Source organism: Saccopteryx bilineata, chromosome 3, assembly GCF_036850765.1.
Source record: "Saccopteryx bilineata isolate mSacBil1 chromosome 3, mSacBil1_pri_phased_curated, whole genome shotgun sequence".
Taxonomy (NCBI): domain Eukaryota; kingdom Metazoa; phylum Chordata; class Mammalia; order Chiroptera; family Emballonuridae; genus Saccopteryx; species Saccopteryx bilineata.
The window spans coordinates 284534273-284549814 of record NC_089492.1 but is presented as its reverse complement, the minus strand read 5'-3'; the positions used below and the strand labels follow the sequence as shown (position 1 = coordinate 284549814).

The 15542-nt window shown below is 53.6% G+C and overlaps 1 protein-coding gene and 1 long non-coding RNA gene across 7 annotated transcripts in view; one reads left to right on the top strand and one right to left on the bottom strand.

The window, feature by feature from the left end:
* Positions 1 to 9731, bottom strand: part of DHRS3 (dehydrogenase/reductase 3) — a 41274-nt gene extending 31543 nt beyond the window's left edge. Inside the window, exon 1 of the mRNA XM_066270402.1 lies at positions 9537 to 9731. Within this exon, the coding sequence (XP_066126499.1) occupies positions 9537 to 9731 (195 nt within the window). The remainder of the gene's footprint in view (positions 1 to 9536) is intronic.
* On the top strand, positions 8254 to 15228 carry LOC136331625 (uncharacterized). 6 transcript variants are annotated; one of them, XR_010730518.1, is made up of 5 exons: positions 8537 to 8552; positions 8693 to 8789; positions 8935 to 9463; positions 9627 to 11004; positions 11119 to 15226. It is a non-coding gene; the product is annotated as an uncharacterized lncRNA (long non-coding RNA). The 6 variants fall into 6 exon arrangements; XR_010730515.1 differs by lacking the exon at positions 8537 to 8552 and adding an exon at positions 8254 to 8338 and having other exon boundaries at positions 8693 to 9463; positions 11119 to 15225; XR_010730516.1 differs by having other exon boundaries at positions 8515 to 8552; positions 8693 to 9463.
* The last annotated feature ends 314 nt before the right edge of the window (positions 15229 to 15542 follow it).

Below are 15542 nucleotides of genomic sequence, written 5' to 3'. Positions count from 1 at the left end.
AAAGGTTGACTACCCCTGGTGTATAGGAGCAGGACATGCAGACGGAGACAGTTATTTTTTAGTCTATTTCAGTGTGGACAAAATGACCATACGGTTCATTGGTCCAAATGCTTTTCTAGCCCCTTCCCTAAGAGGCCACTGAAAGGGAACTCAAGGTCACATTCTCCAAAAGCAGAGGATGGCCAATGGAGTTAGAGAGGCTTGGGCTGGGTGGCCTTTGCTGGCATTAAGGACCACTAGGCCACAAATCCATGCTGTCCAACTGGGGCTTAGTCCTGGCTTTTGCATTGCAAGACACCAGAGGGTCCCCTGCCACTGACTTGAGCTCCAGTCCTGGACCTAAATTGGAGCCAGAAGGAGTTAGGTTTTGATCAGATCTAGTCCAGACCGTTTTAACCTGGTGCCTGAGACAGGCATGGCAGTGGTGGTGGGGCCCTTAAACGTATAAAATTGTGTATGTATCTTTGTGCATTCTTCTTGGAACAATATTTATACTTTCTTCAGATCCTCAAAGGGCTCTATAATCAGCAAAAGATTAAGAATTACTGCAACCCCCTCAGTTGCCACCTCCTTCAAGAAGTCTTCTAAGATTTCCCTTAATTTACAGTGATGGCTCCTTTCTCTGTTCTATCAAAGCTCTCCGGTAGCCTCAAAGGATCCAGGTTGGTGACCTCAGGTTTAGCTGGAAGGAGCCAGCAATCACCCAGCCCCCAAGCTGGCTCCGTGCATATTTGAGGTGCCACACTGTTGCCAAATGAATGAAGTAGGGCTGTCCTGGCTTCCTGCTTATCAGTCAGTTGTTTAAAGCAGAGGGGACAGCCCATGACTACCTGAATCCTCTGGCTCCCTGCCCAGTCATTGTATGCAAATAATGCTACTCAGTGATTTAAAAAAACGTTTTTGTAAAAGTAAATCTAACTACATCCTGGCCCCATCCTGTTGACTGTGCTGCTTATCAATCCTCTCTCCAGAAACCTCTGTGCACTGGGCCCCATTATTTCACAGCTTGTCTCTTGACCTCTCCGTCACCCTGACCGGGTAGGCGGGCCAGGCACAGGCTATTTCTTCTGGCAGGAAAGGCCCTCCTGTTGAAGCTGGGAATCCCGGGTTCAAAGCCTAATTCAGGACAACTGTCCCGGGCAGCTCACTCCACTTGCATCTTAGACATGGGCTGCTGCTCACACCTGCCTCTGGACATGTGTAAAACAGTGAGTGTGAAAAAACACTGCTTTCAGGTACACTGCTAGTCGGGTACCCTACCGCAGCCCCGTCCCCTACCTCCCTACTGCATCCCCCCCCCCTGCACACACTACTATCCCTCCCCCCCCCCCGCACACACTACTACCGCCTCGTACACTACACCCCTACCGCAGTCCTAGCCCCTACCACCATCCAGTTCCCTACTGCCGCCGCATACCCTACCACAGTCCAGTTCCCTATCCCCCTTATCGCAGTCCGGATCCCTACTGCAGTCCCACACACTAACGCCTCGTACCCTATCAGTCCCATACCCTACCGCAGTCCAGTTCCCTACCGCAGTCCAGTTCCCTACCGCAGTCCCGTCCCCTACCCCTTCTAGCGCAGTCCCGTCCCCTACCCCACCTACCGCAGTTGTGTTCCCTACCGCAGTTGAGTACCATACCTCCATCATGTATGGTACCACAGTCACATGTAGTACCACACTCACATTTACAATACTACATATAGTCACTCTAGTCCTATGGCTACAAGTAGGGCCACTCATACACTACTGTAGTCTCATATAGTACTACAGTCACATAGTCACATATAGTAGTAGGAGCCCAAGGCCACTTGCGCACTGGTGAGGAGGCCAGTGTGGCCAGAGCACAGTGAGCGAGGGGGGAGAGTGTGTTGGTTGACAGAGCAGGGCAGGGGAAGGGGAGCAGCGCAGGGGGGAGAAGGCAGGGGGAGGGGAGAGTGGGGGGAAGCCTGGAAGGGGTTGGGGAGCAGGGCGCATTCTCTCCTCAGAGCCCCTCACCTTCCCTGCACCCCTCCCTGCTGGTCCCAACTGTGGGCCTTGCCTGCTTTGTTTCTCCTTCGCATTTACTTACATACGACCTAACATACCATTTTATGTATCTTGTTTATCACCTGTCTGCCCTTCACTAAACTGTCAGCTCTAGGTGGGGGTGTTTGTCTGCATTGCTCAGTGCTCTAACCTCAGTGCCTAGAACTGCACCTGCCACACAGGAGGGGCGTGATAGGTTTGTTGAATGACTCAAAGAGTCCCATCATCAACTGTTCGTTGCCTGACCTGTTCTGGAACTTGGCACTTGCCTCCTGAGGTTCCAGACATGCACTCATTTTCATAACTCATTTTACGGGCCCTGCCAGGGCCACGGCAGATGAGCACATCTTTGAGAATACTGCGTCTAAAGAAACCCACTCCTCTCCTATTCATTTGGCTTCAACAGTTTCCTGACCTGTGTGGTCCATCTGAATGTTTCAAACATTTCCTTGAAAATACCTTATCTACTTGGTATATATTTTTTAGATTGTGTCTTCTGAAGACAACAAGGAGTACATCCTATAACATTCTAGGTGTGGTCCTGCTTTTGCCCAAAGACAAAAGAGAGCGTGTTGGGCCGGGAATCCTGTCTACAGTGATCCCCAGAGCTAGGCTGGATTTTGATGGCAGCAGGCTGGGACCAGACAGGCCTTCAAGAACAAGTGGCAGTGACTGCAACAACCAGATCTCTTCCCAGGGAAGAAGAGGATGGCCAAGTGCTAATTTCTTGTAAATATGGCCGCGATGATTTTTTCAGCAACACTTCACACGGTAAGAAGATGGAAATGAACTAGAGAATGGAGCCATCATGCTAAGGAGATTCCTGGAAGGGCTTTGTGCAGGGGTTAACAAATGCCCTGGGCTCCCACAAGCTGGGAGTTCCAAAGCACATGCAGTCTGACCTAGAACTAGCAGAAGGGCTAGTGGACCAGGTTCTGTATTCCTGGACCTAGGGAGCATTCCCTGAAGCCCAAATAGACAGTTTGGTGATTTTAGGATAACAAACACGAAGTCCTGCTGGACAGACGTGCTGGTTGGAAAACGTGAGCCCCTCGTTCTCTTGAATGCTACAGTTTGAAAATATTAACATCTCCTATAAGAGAGGGTATAAATCCATGGCAGATGGCTACCTGGTGGCTACTGCTGGAGTTTAGAAATGAGCAGGGTGTGGGTAGGGCAGCTCTACCTGCAGAGGGCACATTTCCTAACTGAGTTGCTTCTTTTTCATTAAAGTGGAATCTGATGACTAGCAAGAAAGGCTGAGATCAGCAGCAATGAGGATAAATGTTTTTTTGCAGAAGTCTCCTTGCAACTCCCGGAGCTTGGCCTCTGGTTTCTGTCCTGAGGTGGCTGATCTGCATGCAACATGAGAATTTTAGAGCGAGTGGGCCGGGATCTTAGTGTCCCCTCTTATTCCATACGTGTGCTTCTTAGCTGCAGCCTAGAGCAGGTGTCAACTTTTCCAGGGGTCCGGCAGAGCCCTGTGTTGAACCCAGCCTCTGGCCTCCCAGCAGAGGTGAGCCAGGCCACGGGAGGCGTGGCTCGAGGTGTGGCCACTTCTGTTTCCCAGGGAAGGAGGTGGGGCATTAAGAGGGAGGTATTTGTTTATTTGTGATACAGCCTAAATTGTAAGGCTCTGAAACCCCAGGACCGGAAGCTACAAGCTGAAAGACGTTTCCTAGATGCCGCCGGTGGGACAGGGAGCCTACCTTCCTGCTCCCAAATGGGAGCCTGGTGCTTTCCCCAGAAATTCCCAGCAAAGGCTGCATTCAGGGTGAGGATGGGGGAGATGGGGTCACTACTGTCTCCCAAGCCACCCCTGCCTTTGTGACCTTTACCGCGTATCAATCGTTTAAGGCAGCGAGTTTATCCTGATGCCTCCGAGTCCCATAAGATGACCTGTCTGACCCCTCTCTGCTCTTTCTCCTTTTTCCTGTTCTCATCTCAACTGGCCTAACTCAGACTCTGATGTACAAACTCCCTGCTTGCCTCCCAGGCACTACCATCTTTTTCTTTTTCTTTTTGAAGCTGGAAACGGGAGAGACAGTCAGACAGACTCCCGCATGCACCCCACCGGGATCCACCCGGCACGCCCACCAGGGGCTACGTTCTGCCCACCAGGGGGTGGGCGACGCTCTGCCGCGACCAGAGCCACTCTAGCGCCTGGGGCAGAGGCCAAGGAGCCATTCCCAGCGCCCGGGCCATCTTTGCTCCAATGGAGCCTTGGCTGCGGGAGGGGAAGAGAGAGACAGAGAGGAACGGGGGGGTGGAGAAGCAAATGGACGCTTCTCCTATGTGCCCTGGCCTGGAATCGAACCCGGGTCCCCCGCACGCCAGGCCGACGCTTTACCGCTGAGCCAACGGGCCACTACCATCTTTTTCTTTCTTGGCCTTCTACCTCCTTCCCCCAACTCCATCCAGGAACACAGCCTCTGGTCAGGTGGTTCCGTGCACCTGGATTGCCCTTCTCATGTTCCTTCTGGTTGAAACTCTTGACCTTCTTCAAGGCTCGCTCAAATGCCACCTTCTTCATGAAGCCTTCCCTGAGCTAGAAGAACAGCTCCACTGGGCTTCCTCTGTGTAGTGTCCCCTCCCCCAAATTCGTGTCTACCTGGAACCTCAGAATGTGACCTTATTTGGAAAGAAGGTGTTGATGTAAGAAACATCCAAACCTGTTTTTATGAGTTTATTTCAGCCAAACTGACAACTATGGCAAGGAAGAAGCAAAATCTCAATGGGTTGAGAAAATGCTCTGGAGGGAGAATGGCAGTTTTGCAGCTTATTTTATTCATTAGATACAAAAGAGGATGCCTGTCCTGTGGTGGCGCAGTGGATAAAGTGTCAACCTGGAAATGCTGAGGTCGCCAGTTCGAAACCCTGGGCTTGCCTGGTCAAGGCACATATGGGAGTTGATGCTTCCTGCTCCTCCCCCCTTCTCTCTCTCTCTCTCTCTCCTCTCTCTAAAATAAATAAATAAAAACTAAAAAAAAAAAAGATACAAAGGAGGAGGCGTCAGATGGTTACACGAACTCTATCGGTGGTAGATTCAGGAGGCAGGAGAAGGCAAAGCAGGGAAGTCTCTGGGATTGGATCAAGAGTAAAATGGAGAAACACAGGTGCAGGAGAGTTAATGGTTAACAGGCAGAGTACGTAGAGATGGTATTCGGGGAACAAGAGACCAGTGAGGGGTTCTGTGGTCTCTGCTCTGGCCAGTGGATGCTCCCTGAGGAGTCTGGAAAGGGGATGACTCTGACATGTCAAAGGTATGTTATCCTGGATGCAAGAGGACAATAAACAGGCTCACTTATTAAGGTCAAGATTGACTTTTGCCAAAGAAGCTACAAGCCCCGGATGTGACTGCCACCATGGCTGGCTTTCAGTTAGGAATTTCTATGTTCAGACCATGCTGTGTGGTTACTTTCTGTCTCTGAGTCTGTGGGGCCTGCCATGCGGGAAGTCCCTGAGCTTGTCAGGTTTAATATGTGGCCCCTTTCTGGTCCACAAGGCTCTTTGCAGGTGTAATTGGTTAAGGCTCTCAAGATGAAGTCACGCTGACTTTAGAGTGCGCCCTGAATCCAATGACTGTGCCTTTGTAAGATGAGAGGACCCAGGGACACACAGAGAGACAGAGAAGACAGCCACACAAAGACAGAGGCAGAGATTGGAGTGATGCTGCCACAAGCCAAGGAACAGCAGGAGCCACTGGGAGTCACCAGGAACTGGCAGAGGCGAGGAAAGACTGGCCCTGATAGTCCCCAGAGGGAGTAAGGCCCTGCCAACACCCTGATTGCAGGTTTCTGGCCTCCACAACTGTGAAGGGATACATTGCTATTGCAGTAAGCCACCAAGTTAGTGGCAATTTGTTATAGCGGCCACAGGAGACTAATGCACACTGTGATTTGTGCCTTGACTGTGAGCACCTGGCCAAGTCTCTGTGTCTTTCTTCATCGTTGTTGTACTCATCCCCCCCAACCTGGACCCAACGCTGCACTAACACCTGACAGACACTCAGCAGGCATGCTGAAGTCTTGCAAAGGTCGCTGTCATGCGACAATTGGGTCTGGGCCTATTCCAGTGTCAGGAATGGAAAGAATATGGGATTTGTTGAATGGATGTGACAGAATAGGATTCACAGATCTGTTTAAGAGGCTAGTTCCTGGCCAGACCCATGTGCTGTAAACACAGTAATAGCAAGGCAGATGGGATTGTGAGCCAGTTCTCATACCGCTTCCCTGAAATGGGTCCCTGCGTCCCTTCCCCGATGGAGGAATCGGCCCTGGTATGTGGCCCCTACTTCCACAGGCCAGCAGTCATGGCCCAGGGCTCTAGTCCAGCCACTTCCTCATACTGGGCCAAAGGCTGGAACAGCCACTGCAAATCCTTCCAAACAAACAGCCCACTTCTCCTCCTCCCCTCCTCCTGTTAAAACAATGTCAAGGTCAAAGACGTTGGAGGCTGGGCCAGCTGAGTAGCTAGCCAAGAGCCTTGGGTGGGGGTGGGCGGTGGGTGGGATGGGTCCAAGCTCTATAACTGCCTTCGTGGGAGGAATTCCAGCAAGACATGGAAAATAACAAGGAAGAGCCTTCCCTTTGGAGACCCTAACCATGACCAGCCCTCTTTGGAGACCCTAACCATGACCAGACCTGCCTTGGTAGCCTCGGTACGGGGGTGGGGAAGGAGACATGTCTACAGGTGAGGGACTTTCTAATTCCTGGAGCCTTGGTACCTCTTTAAGAAAAACCCTCCTTTGGGTCACCTTTACAGCATAAGGCACACTACTGCCCACAAATACCGCCAAGTCGTATCTGACTCAAGGTCGTTATGTGAAACTGGATTGTCACCCCTCCCCAAAGTAAACAGACCTCTCCTGGACATGCCTGCTGTTTGCAGAGACTCGGCTAGCTCTCTGTCCTTTCTTTCTCTCTGGGGGGCCCTTCCCCTCCGAGTCCAATCCCACCCAGATCCAAGCTGGAAGGGCTCAGAGACGCAGCCTCTACTTCCACCCAAGGAAGGAGAGCCGTCTGTGTTTTGACACCACCACCTGTCTAACATCACTCAGGCTGCGGGGGGCGCTGCCCTTCCCGTCTCTCTCCCGCAGTTCTAGGACCCCCCCCCAAGCCCACTGTTCACATGGCCCACGCAGCAGTCTCCTGGAAATTCCCCCCTTCACAACACTTGCTTCTTGGTCCGCAAGTCCACCGAGCCCCCAAACAGCCCTAGGTCTGGAGACTGTGCCAAGGCCCTCGCACTGGTCCCAGATGGACTGAGGCAAGAAGCCTCGATTTCAAATTTCCCCGGGAGACAGCAAGAGGTCGGTCGGCTTATTAAAGAGGAGCTCCAGCCTAACCTGTGGTGGCGCAGTGGATAAAAGCGTCGATCTGGAAATGCTGAGGTCGCCGGTTCGAAACCCTGGGCTTGCCTGGTCAAGGCACATATGGGAGTTGATGCTTCCAGCTCCTCCCCCCCCTTCTCTCTCTCTGTCTCTCCTCTCTGTGTCTCTCCCTCTCCTCTTTAAAATGAATAATAATAAAAAAATACAAAAAAAAATACATAAAAAGGAGCTCCAATAATTGGTCGGATAATTATGAGCTATGGGAGCACTCCTGGTCATCCTGACTGGTCGGATGACTGAACCTACGAGGGTGAAGGGCACTGGAACTTTTGAAGGCCCCATGGATTCTGTTTCTGGTGACCTGACGCCAATTCCAGACATATTTCTAACTGGCCCTGGGTTTATTCCTTGGAAGGGCCAGTCAGTTCCAAGTGAGGTGGGGGCACGGTTCCTAGTGCCTGAACTGGCAGGACCCGCTCTGCGCTCTTCTTTCTGCCTTCCTCCCCCATGCCATAGACTTCTTTCAATTTAGGCTTGTTTATAGTCAGTCAAGTTTTTCCAGATTGACTAAAAGAGTTCTGCATATGCCCATTGCAGCCAGTTATAAGAGCAGTTCAAGACAGCCAGGCTTGAGGCCAGCTGCAAGAGACAGAAGAAAGTTTCTGAGGGATGCAGACAGCTAAGGACTGATAGTCACACACCAGCATCCCAAACCCTGCGTCCCCTTGCAAGGGCACCTTCATCTGCCCTCCTGATCCCTCTCCCCAAAGGGCTTTGGGAGCCTTTCAATGGGGCATCACCCCGAGGAAATGAAACTGCTGAGAACAAGTCTTACTTCCCCTTTCCCCATATGTCCAAGGGTTAAAAACACTTCCCAGCTCCCCTTCCAACTGCAAGGTCAAGCAGCTGTCCGAACCACCCAAGGGCTCAAGGAGAAGCAGGAGCCCAGAACAGTGGACCCCAGCTCGCTCAGCCAGGTCAGGCTCGCCCTCGCCCCTCCTCCCCCTGCCGGTGCGCAAAGAGTTAAATGGCGATCAGCTTTGGCTGATAGCTCAGGCTCCAAAGTTCAGTCCCAGCCCCAGCCACCCCAGAGGAATTGTAAATCTCAGGGCAGTATTTAACAAAACAAAAGCAACCTGGAATTACATGCAGGTTTGCTTTCCTACAGTACATATTTACTTAATCTCCTAGGTATGTGCACCCACCCCCCACCCCACCCCACCCCCCGGCCCTGCCGACAGATCAGCTGGCTTCACGGCTCTTTCACCCCCTTGGCTCTCAACAGTTGAAGTTTCAAACGAATTCCCTGTTTTTGCTCTTCCTCTTTACAGGGCTGGGTGAGTCAGTCTGGCTCCGGTCGGAGTTGGGTGACAGCCGGCTCACCCTCTCCATTCTCCGGCAGCAGGTCTGCGGAAACTGGAGGAAGAGGTGCTGGGACTACCAAAAAGTTCAAGGCAGAACTTGGAGGGCAGGGTCCCCTCTGTGGCTGTGTATAGAGGGCGGGGGAACAGGGTTGAAGGTAAGAACAAGGGCTCTTTATCAGCTACTGGTTCCTCTGTCCCCCTCTCTCCAGATTTCCAAACACCTGGGCCTTGGAGTGCCTGTTAGGCCAGACTAGACCCTCTGAGATCGTTTCCCTCTTTCAGACCTAACCAAGTATCCCCTCTCTTCGTGCCTCCAGAGCTGCAGCCGCCCAGGTTAGGGCTGGGAAGTGGGTTGCCAAGGAAAACACGGAGCGCCAGCTAGCAGGCGCTGGCTCGCAGCTCTACCCAGGAGCGCACACACCCTGCACTCACCAGGGTGGTGACACAGAGGGGAAGCGAGGAGGGGGAACGCAGTACCTTCCCTCGGGGGGGGGGGGGAGGGGGTAGGAACGTGGGGAATGGGTGGGTTTCCTGAGTTTCGGGGTGAGGGTGAATAGCTAGCCAGCCGCAGACCCTAAAGAAGCGGATCAGCTCCGGACCTGCCAAAAACGACAGTCCGGTGCCCGGGAAATTTACAAGGTGAAACTGACTAGCTCAGCATTCGCGGGTGGCGTAGAGAAGTCCGGCGACCAGCGGCGACTCTCAAACCCCCGGCGCGGGTTCCGGCAGCGGCAGCAGGTGGGCGCACCCCTTCTCCCGCGGTCTCTCGCACCTTCAGCCCCCACCCCCTGGACTCGCGTTGCCCCCGTACCTTTCTGGCGCCGCGTTCTGCGAACTCACGAGCGAGCTGGCGCCCAATGCCTCTGCCGCCGCCGGTGATGAGGACGTTCTCCCGAGACAGGTCCCGCAGCTTGGCGGGCAACACCAGTCCGACGGCTGCTTTCGCCACCAAATAGATCATCTGTAGAGGGAACACCACCAACGCGCCCAGCCATTTCCACACCATCCTCCGCGCCGCGGAGCCGGGCAGGGCGGGGGGCGAAACTCCCCGGACCGAACAAAACAGGAATTGAAAAAGAAAACACTCCAAACAATAATAAATAAACTGAATGAGGGGGAGAGAGGCGTCCCACCTGGCCACTCTTGAAATCACCTCTTCCCAAATGCAAAGCACCGGGTGTGAAAAAGAAAAAGAAGGAAAAAAAAAAAAAAAAAAAAGATAAACCCTGCTGGGGAAGAGAAAAAGCGCCTCAGAAGGTTGGGACAGTAAGAGGGGTGGAGGGGAAGCCGGAGGTGGGAAGTTCTAACAAGAAGTTTCTTGCCCCAGCCGCCGTTTCGGCTGGGGAATTCTCAGGTAATGTTTACAGGCTGACAGAGGAGTTTAGGCAGGGGAAGGGAAAAAAAAAAAAAAAAAAAGGGCACCAACCACACGCGCGCACCCTGCCACAGTCCCGCGGTTTCAAAGTGCAAGATTAAAAAAAAAAAAAAAAAAAAAGCTGTTTCCAAATTGTAGCGCCCCCCCCCAACCTTCTCTAGGAAAGAAAAAGTGGGGAAAAGTGCTTGGAGCTCCCAATTTCAGCCTGCGAAAGTCTCCCGGCTCATTGCTATTCTTGGGCTCAGGAAATTGCTTAAACGCGCTCTGATTGCCAGCAACGTGCAGCAGAAGTGGGGGGTCCGGGTGTCAGTTTCTTTACGTGCATGGCTCGCCCTCGCGCGCGCTCGCTCTATCCGGCTCCCTCCCTCTCTCTTCCAGCAGAGGCTGGGAGTTGCCGCTCGATCCGGCTCCCTCTCTCTCCCTTGTTAGCATTTATTGCCTTCTTTTTGTCCTTTCCAACTTGGAGAGGGCCCGAGTGCGGAGCGCGCGTGGATCGGACGCCCGGGTCTACGCCGCCTTATTCATTCGCTCCCGGGGCGGCAGCGGCGCGGAGCTAGAGGGCGGCCTCCCCCCCCCCCATTTTTTTTAATACCCCATTAAGTCTGATTGACAGTTAAAGTTGGTCGGAGGCTTCACTCCGGTTCCTCTGAGTGGCTGCCGCGGCTTCCCCTCCCCCTGCGCAGCCGCGGGGAGCGCGCGCGGGCGCGCACACAGGCTCGCTGCGACTCGAGTTCTCGGGTTGGCTCCCCTTTTTGCAAGCCGGGACTTGCTGGCGGTGCCTCTGAGGGCTCGCAGCCGTTAAGTCGAGCACGTTAGGACCGACTCCTACGAACTGGCTCCTTCCTCGAGACATTCCTCCTTGCCCCGGACGCGGTCTCCCCGAGCTAGGGCGCCTGGGGACCAGGTGACTGCCCCTGATCCTGGGGATGGGATGGGATGAGGGTAGCTCGCGAATGCCTTGGTCCAACCAGGTCGCCCAGGGTTTATTTCGAGTCATTTGGTCATCCCCTGCCTGCAGGTAGGACCAGGAAGCCGCTCCCGACCTCTGTATGCCCAGGCGTCTTCTGTCTTCACTTCGAGTGCACTTTCTAAAGCTGCTTCGAGCTCTTCACGTTGATGGGGGAAACAGCTGGGGAGCAGAGTTTTGCTTTGAGGGGAAAAGGTGGACAGGGTAAAGGAACCTCTGCCCCCAAGGTACCAATAAAATCCCCATAAGATTAGGTGGGAGCATATTTATTGCTCATATGGGCGAGAATTACCTTGACTGACAGCAGTTTCTTTAATAACAAAAGCCTGTAAAAAAAAACACAAAAAAAACAAACTGTCCTGGCCCAGTGTCCCCTGTGCTCTGCTGGCAGTGACTTCTGTCTTTGGGTCTCCTTGAGGCTTCCCTAGCTGGGCACCCACCTTACAACCTCCTATCTTCCCCCCTGAGAAGAACAGCTCCCCTACTGGAGGGTGGGACCCAGCTATTTAGAGTTGTCTGTTGCAGGAAGTCTGGGAGGTGACTCACTAAGAAGCAGCACCAGTTAAAAGTACTGATGGGACTTGCTTCCTGCTGCCCCCTGATGGACCCAGGCCAGGAGGAGAGAGGGTGAGCCCGGGAGCTGCCCTGTAATCTGGGGCAGCGGTTCTGCAGGGAGACTTGCCTCACTTTCCATGGTCTGCTTCAGCGGGGCTGGGTGTGCTGAAGCTTGTCCAATGCCCCACCACCACATCACCCTGGTCATTCTGCCCAGGGTCCTTTAAGAAAGTCTTTTGGAGAAACATTGATCTGGGAAGGGGCAATGGGGATTTACCTCCTGTGCTGCTGCAAAGACCTTCTACATCTGGTGAGAAGTTCTGCAGGGGAGGATCTTCCTTCCAGATAAATTGGGAAACTCATTATCTGGGGAGCATTTGGGAGGAATAAAAAAAGGGGGTTGCAAGAGTGGGGTTGAATGAGAGATTGTCCTGGGTTGAAAGGTTGTATTCTGACTATGAATCTGCCACTGACCTTGCAATATCATCATCCTCATTTGTGAGGCTACCCTGTTAGGAAGTGCAGGAGGGAGGGATCTGAATCAAGACCTGATTCTTCTTCCCACCCACTCCCTTCAGGCAGGAGGAAGAAGAGAGGTGCAGGATGAGCCTCCTGCTGACCTCCCATCCGACCCTCCAGAAGGACAGTATGACCAAAAAGCAGGCCATTGCCTTCATCCAATTCCTAGGCCACGGCTAAAGTTAGGACTCCATTAGAGTGACTGCCTGCTCCTACCCTGTAGGTCTGTAAAAATGGAGGAGAAATCCCAACCCTGGAGAGACAGGCCCTTCCCATCCAGCGGTGGCTGGTGTCTGCCAGGCCTGTCAAGAAGAGGACTCCAAATAGAGAGGCACTCAGCCTGATCTCATCCGTTATCCTTGAGGCCGCCTAGTGGCCAGGGTGTGACACTGTGCCTCCAAGCTGCCCTGGCCTCCTGGCCTGACTCCCACTTGACTTCTACCCCACAGAAATCCTTTTCCCTCCAGCCCTCAAAACATTCCTAAAGATCACTTCCCCATGCACCCACAGCTTTATGGGGAGACGGAGACACAGAGATGTTAAGTAACTCATACACAGCAGCGTGTTCACCCAGGTCCCTGATCCGCAACCAGCTAGCCCAACCCTGCTCAGACCCCAACCAACCTGGTGGCCACTAGGTCCCAGCTAGGTTTTCCCTGGGTGTGTGTTTGAGTGGGAAGGAGGTTGAGAACCCAAACTGGGCATCACCCTATCAGGCCCTTTAACACACAGTCTCTCCTCATCTTAACAGCCGGAGGAGGTGGCTGTCGCTGTGTCCATTTCGCAAGAGGAGACAGAGGCGCAGCCAATCTGAGTAACTCATGCAAGGCCACACAGGGTGCTGCTCCTCCTCTCCCACCCATCAAGTCTGGGGTGAAGTCAGAGTTAAAGGGAACATGCCAGGCAGTCCTAAAAAGGAGCTGAGGCTGGCCTGTGGCCGGGAAACAGACACCTTTTTCCTACTTGTTCTACCTTTGTCCAGGATGTGGGTTCTGTGGGCCTGTGAGCCTCAGGCCTCTTCCATCATCATCGGCTGCCCGGGGAGGTGCTGTTGCCTCTGTGCTCCCCCCTCCCCCAGTTCTGCAGGAAGATGTGGGCCGGGGCACTGGGCTGGGGTGCGGGGCTCGCAGGCCACCCCAGAGGGTCCTGGTGGCCTGGCATCAGTGAGCACTGCATGGGCCACAATCCTCCTGCCCCCTCCCCCTCCACCCCCACTTTATGTCCTCTGCTCCTGGTACCCCCTCCTCCCTTATTTTCCTTTGGGGCTGAAGGTGGGGAATTTAACTCCAGGGCGAAGTTTGAAATTTCACATCCCAGCCTGGGGAGAGGGCCCCACAGTCCCCCCCCCCTAAAAAAAAGGTGAAAGGAGCCTTTGTGGGCTTGGTGGAGGAGGGAGGTGAGGTGCAGCCTGAAGAGCTAACTTTTTCCATGACTCAGCTCTCCCGGGCCCAGGGTGGGCATGGAGGGGAGGCGTGAGCCGCCTTCTAGCCCGGGCAGCCGGGTCTGGGATTATAGCTGAGCGCCCAACAGAGCCAGCCTGTGGCCCGTTGCCTCCACCCCCCAGCCTCCAGGGCCAAGCCCCATCTTTTTTTGTTTGTTTGTGTTTTGTTTTTACTATTGCATCCCCATTGCCAAACACATAAATGCTCCTGTGTAGTCCTTAATTGGGCACTTTTCTTACCACCATCTCAGCTGAAAGTGAGAAGAATACATGGGTTCCAAGTCTTGTCTTCTAATCTTCTACTAATCTGAGGCTTAGAGAAGTTAGGAAAGTCACTCAAGATCACACAGCTAGGAGATGAGAGTGGGATTTGAACTCCGGTCCAGTACTCAGCTCTGGCTGCTTTGTCCTTGGGTCTCTCTCAGAACATATACAGGATCAGCCAGGGAGCTTGTCCAAATGCCGGTTCCTGGGCTTCCAGCCTGGACTTCTGGAACTAGCATCCTGCGTTTTTTGGGGGCAGAAAGCCACGTGCCAGTAACTGTCGTGCCTCCTCTCCGGGGCCCCTCCTTGTCCCCAGCCCTGCACGCAGGCTCCCTTGCCTCTTTGACCCCTGCACAAGCCCTTCCCGCCTTCGCACTTAGGATGCGTCCTGGTGTTGAGCTCTCATGGGCTGTTCCAGGTTGGCGGCTCTGGGCAGCTCCACAGATATGTAATGGGGAAGAAAATGGAAGCTGGCAGAGCAGGGCCACCTTCATGCACCCATTCAACCCATCTCCCATCAGGCAACCATCACCGGGTCCTCTAGCGAGCGGGGTGGTCCCTGGAGGGGTTGGGGTGCCATGGAGGATAAGGCAAGATGGGTCAGAGAGGAGCGGTGTGGGATGATTCTGGGGTAGGTATTTAGATAAGCCTGAGTGGAGCAGGACGGTGGGCCAGGTACAGAGGGTCACCAGGGTGAGAAGCCCTGGGTGTCTAGCAATGGGCAAAACTGGGAAAACAAGGACCTCGCCCCCAGGGTGACCTTTCCTCCCCTAGCACATCACTTGTCAGGGAGTTCAGACCCCCTGACCTTTCATATCGTTGGGCCTGTGGTTCAGACCCTCCCCTGACCTTTCCTCCCCTGGCATGTCCTCGTCATGCAGTAGACCCCCCAAGGAGGAGGGACAGGGGCTGAAGAGTGGCCTCATGCAACGCCCATGCTGGCCCTTGCATGACCACTCCCTTAAGCGTTAACCCGTAAGGATAACATCGAGGCCTCAGTTGTGTCTCAGCTCCAGGCCCAGAAAAGCAGCAAAGGCAGACAGGCGAGGCCAGGGCTGACCTCAGGACTAATGAACCCCCCTGCCCTGGCACTGACCAATCAGTGGAGAGCAGGACCCTGAAAGGACACACCTGGAGATCTGATGAATATTCTGTTGGGACCCTCCCTTGATAGCTCCAGATAAATAATAGCGCAAGACAGAGGACCCAGGCCGCTCTCTCTGTGGGACAAGAGCGCATTTCCCACTCCTCCCGCAGGCGTGTTTTCCTGGCTTCTCTCTCTCTCCTGAGCTTCCAGGACCCTTCTTTTGCCTCTGTAACTTGTTCCCTGAGCCCATTTCTCTCCAACTCACTTCTTTTACCTCTGTGAATTTCTATATAAATGTTCTATTTTTTTTCTATTTTTTTTTCTTTTACAGGGACAGATAGAGAGAGAGGGAAAATAGGGACAGACAGACAGGAACAGAGAGAGATGAGAAGCATCAATCATCAGTTTTTCGTTGCGACACTAGTTGTTCATTGATTGCTTTCTCATATGTGCCTTGACCGTGGGCCTTCAGCAGACTGAGTAACCCCTTGCTGGAGGCAGCGACCTGGGTCTAAGCTGGTGAGCATTTTTTATTTTGCTCAAGCCAGATGAGCCCGCGCTCAAGCCAGATGAGCCCGCGCTCAAGCTGGCGACCTTGGGGTCTCGAAC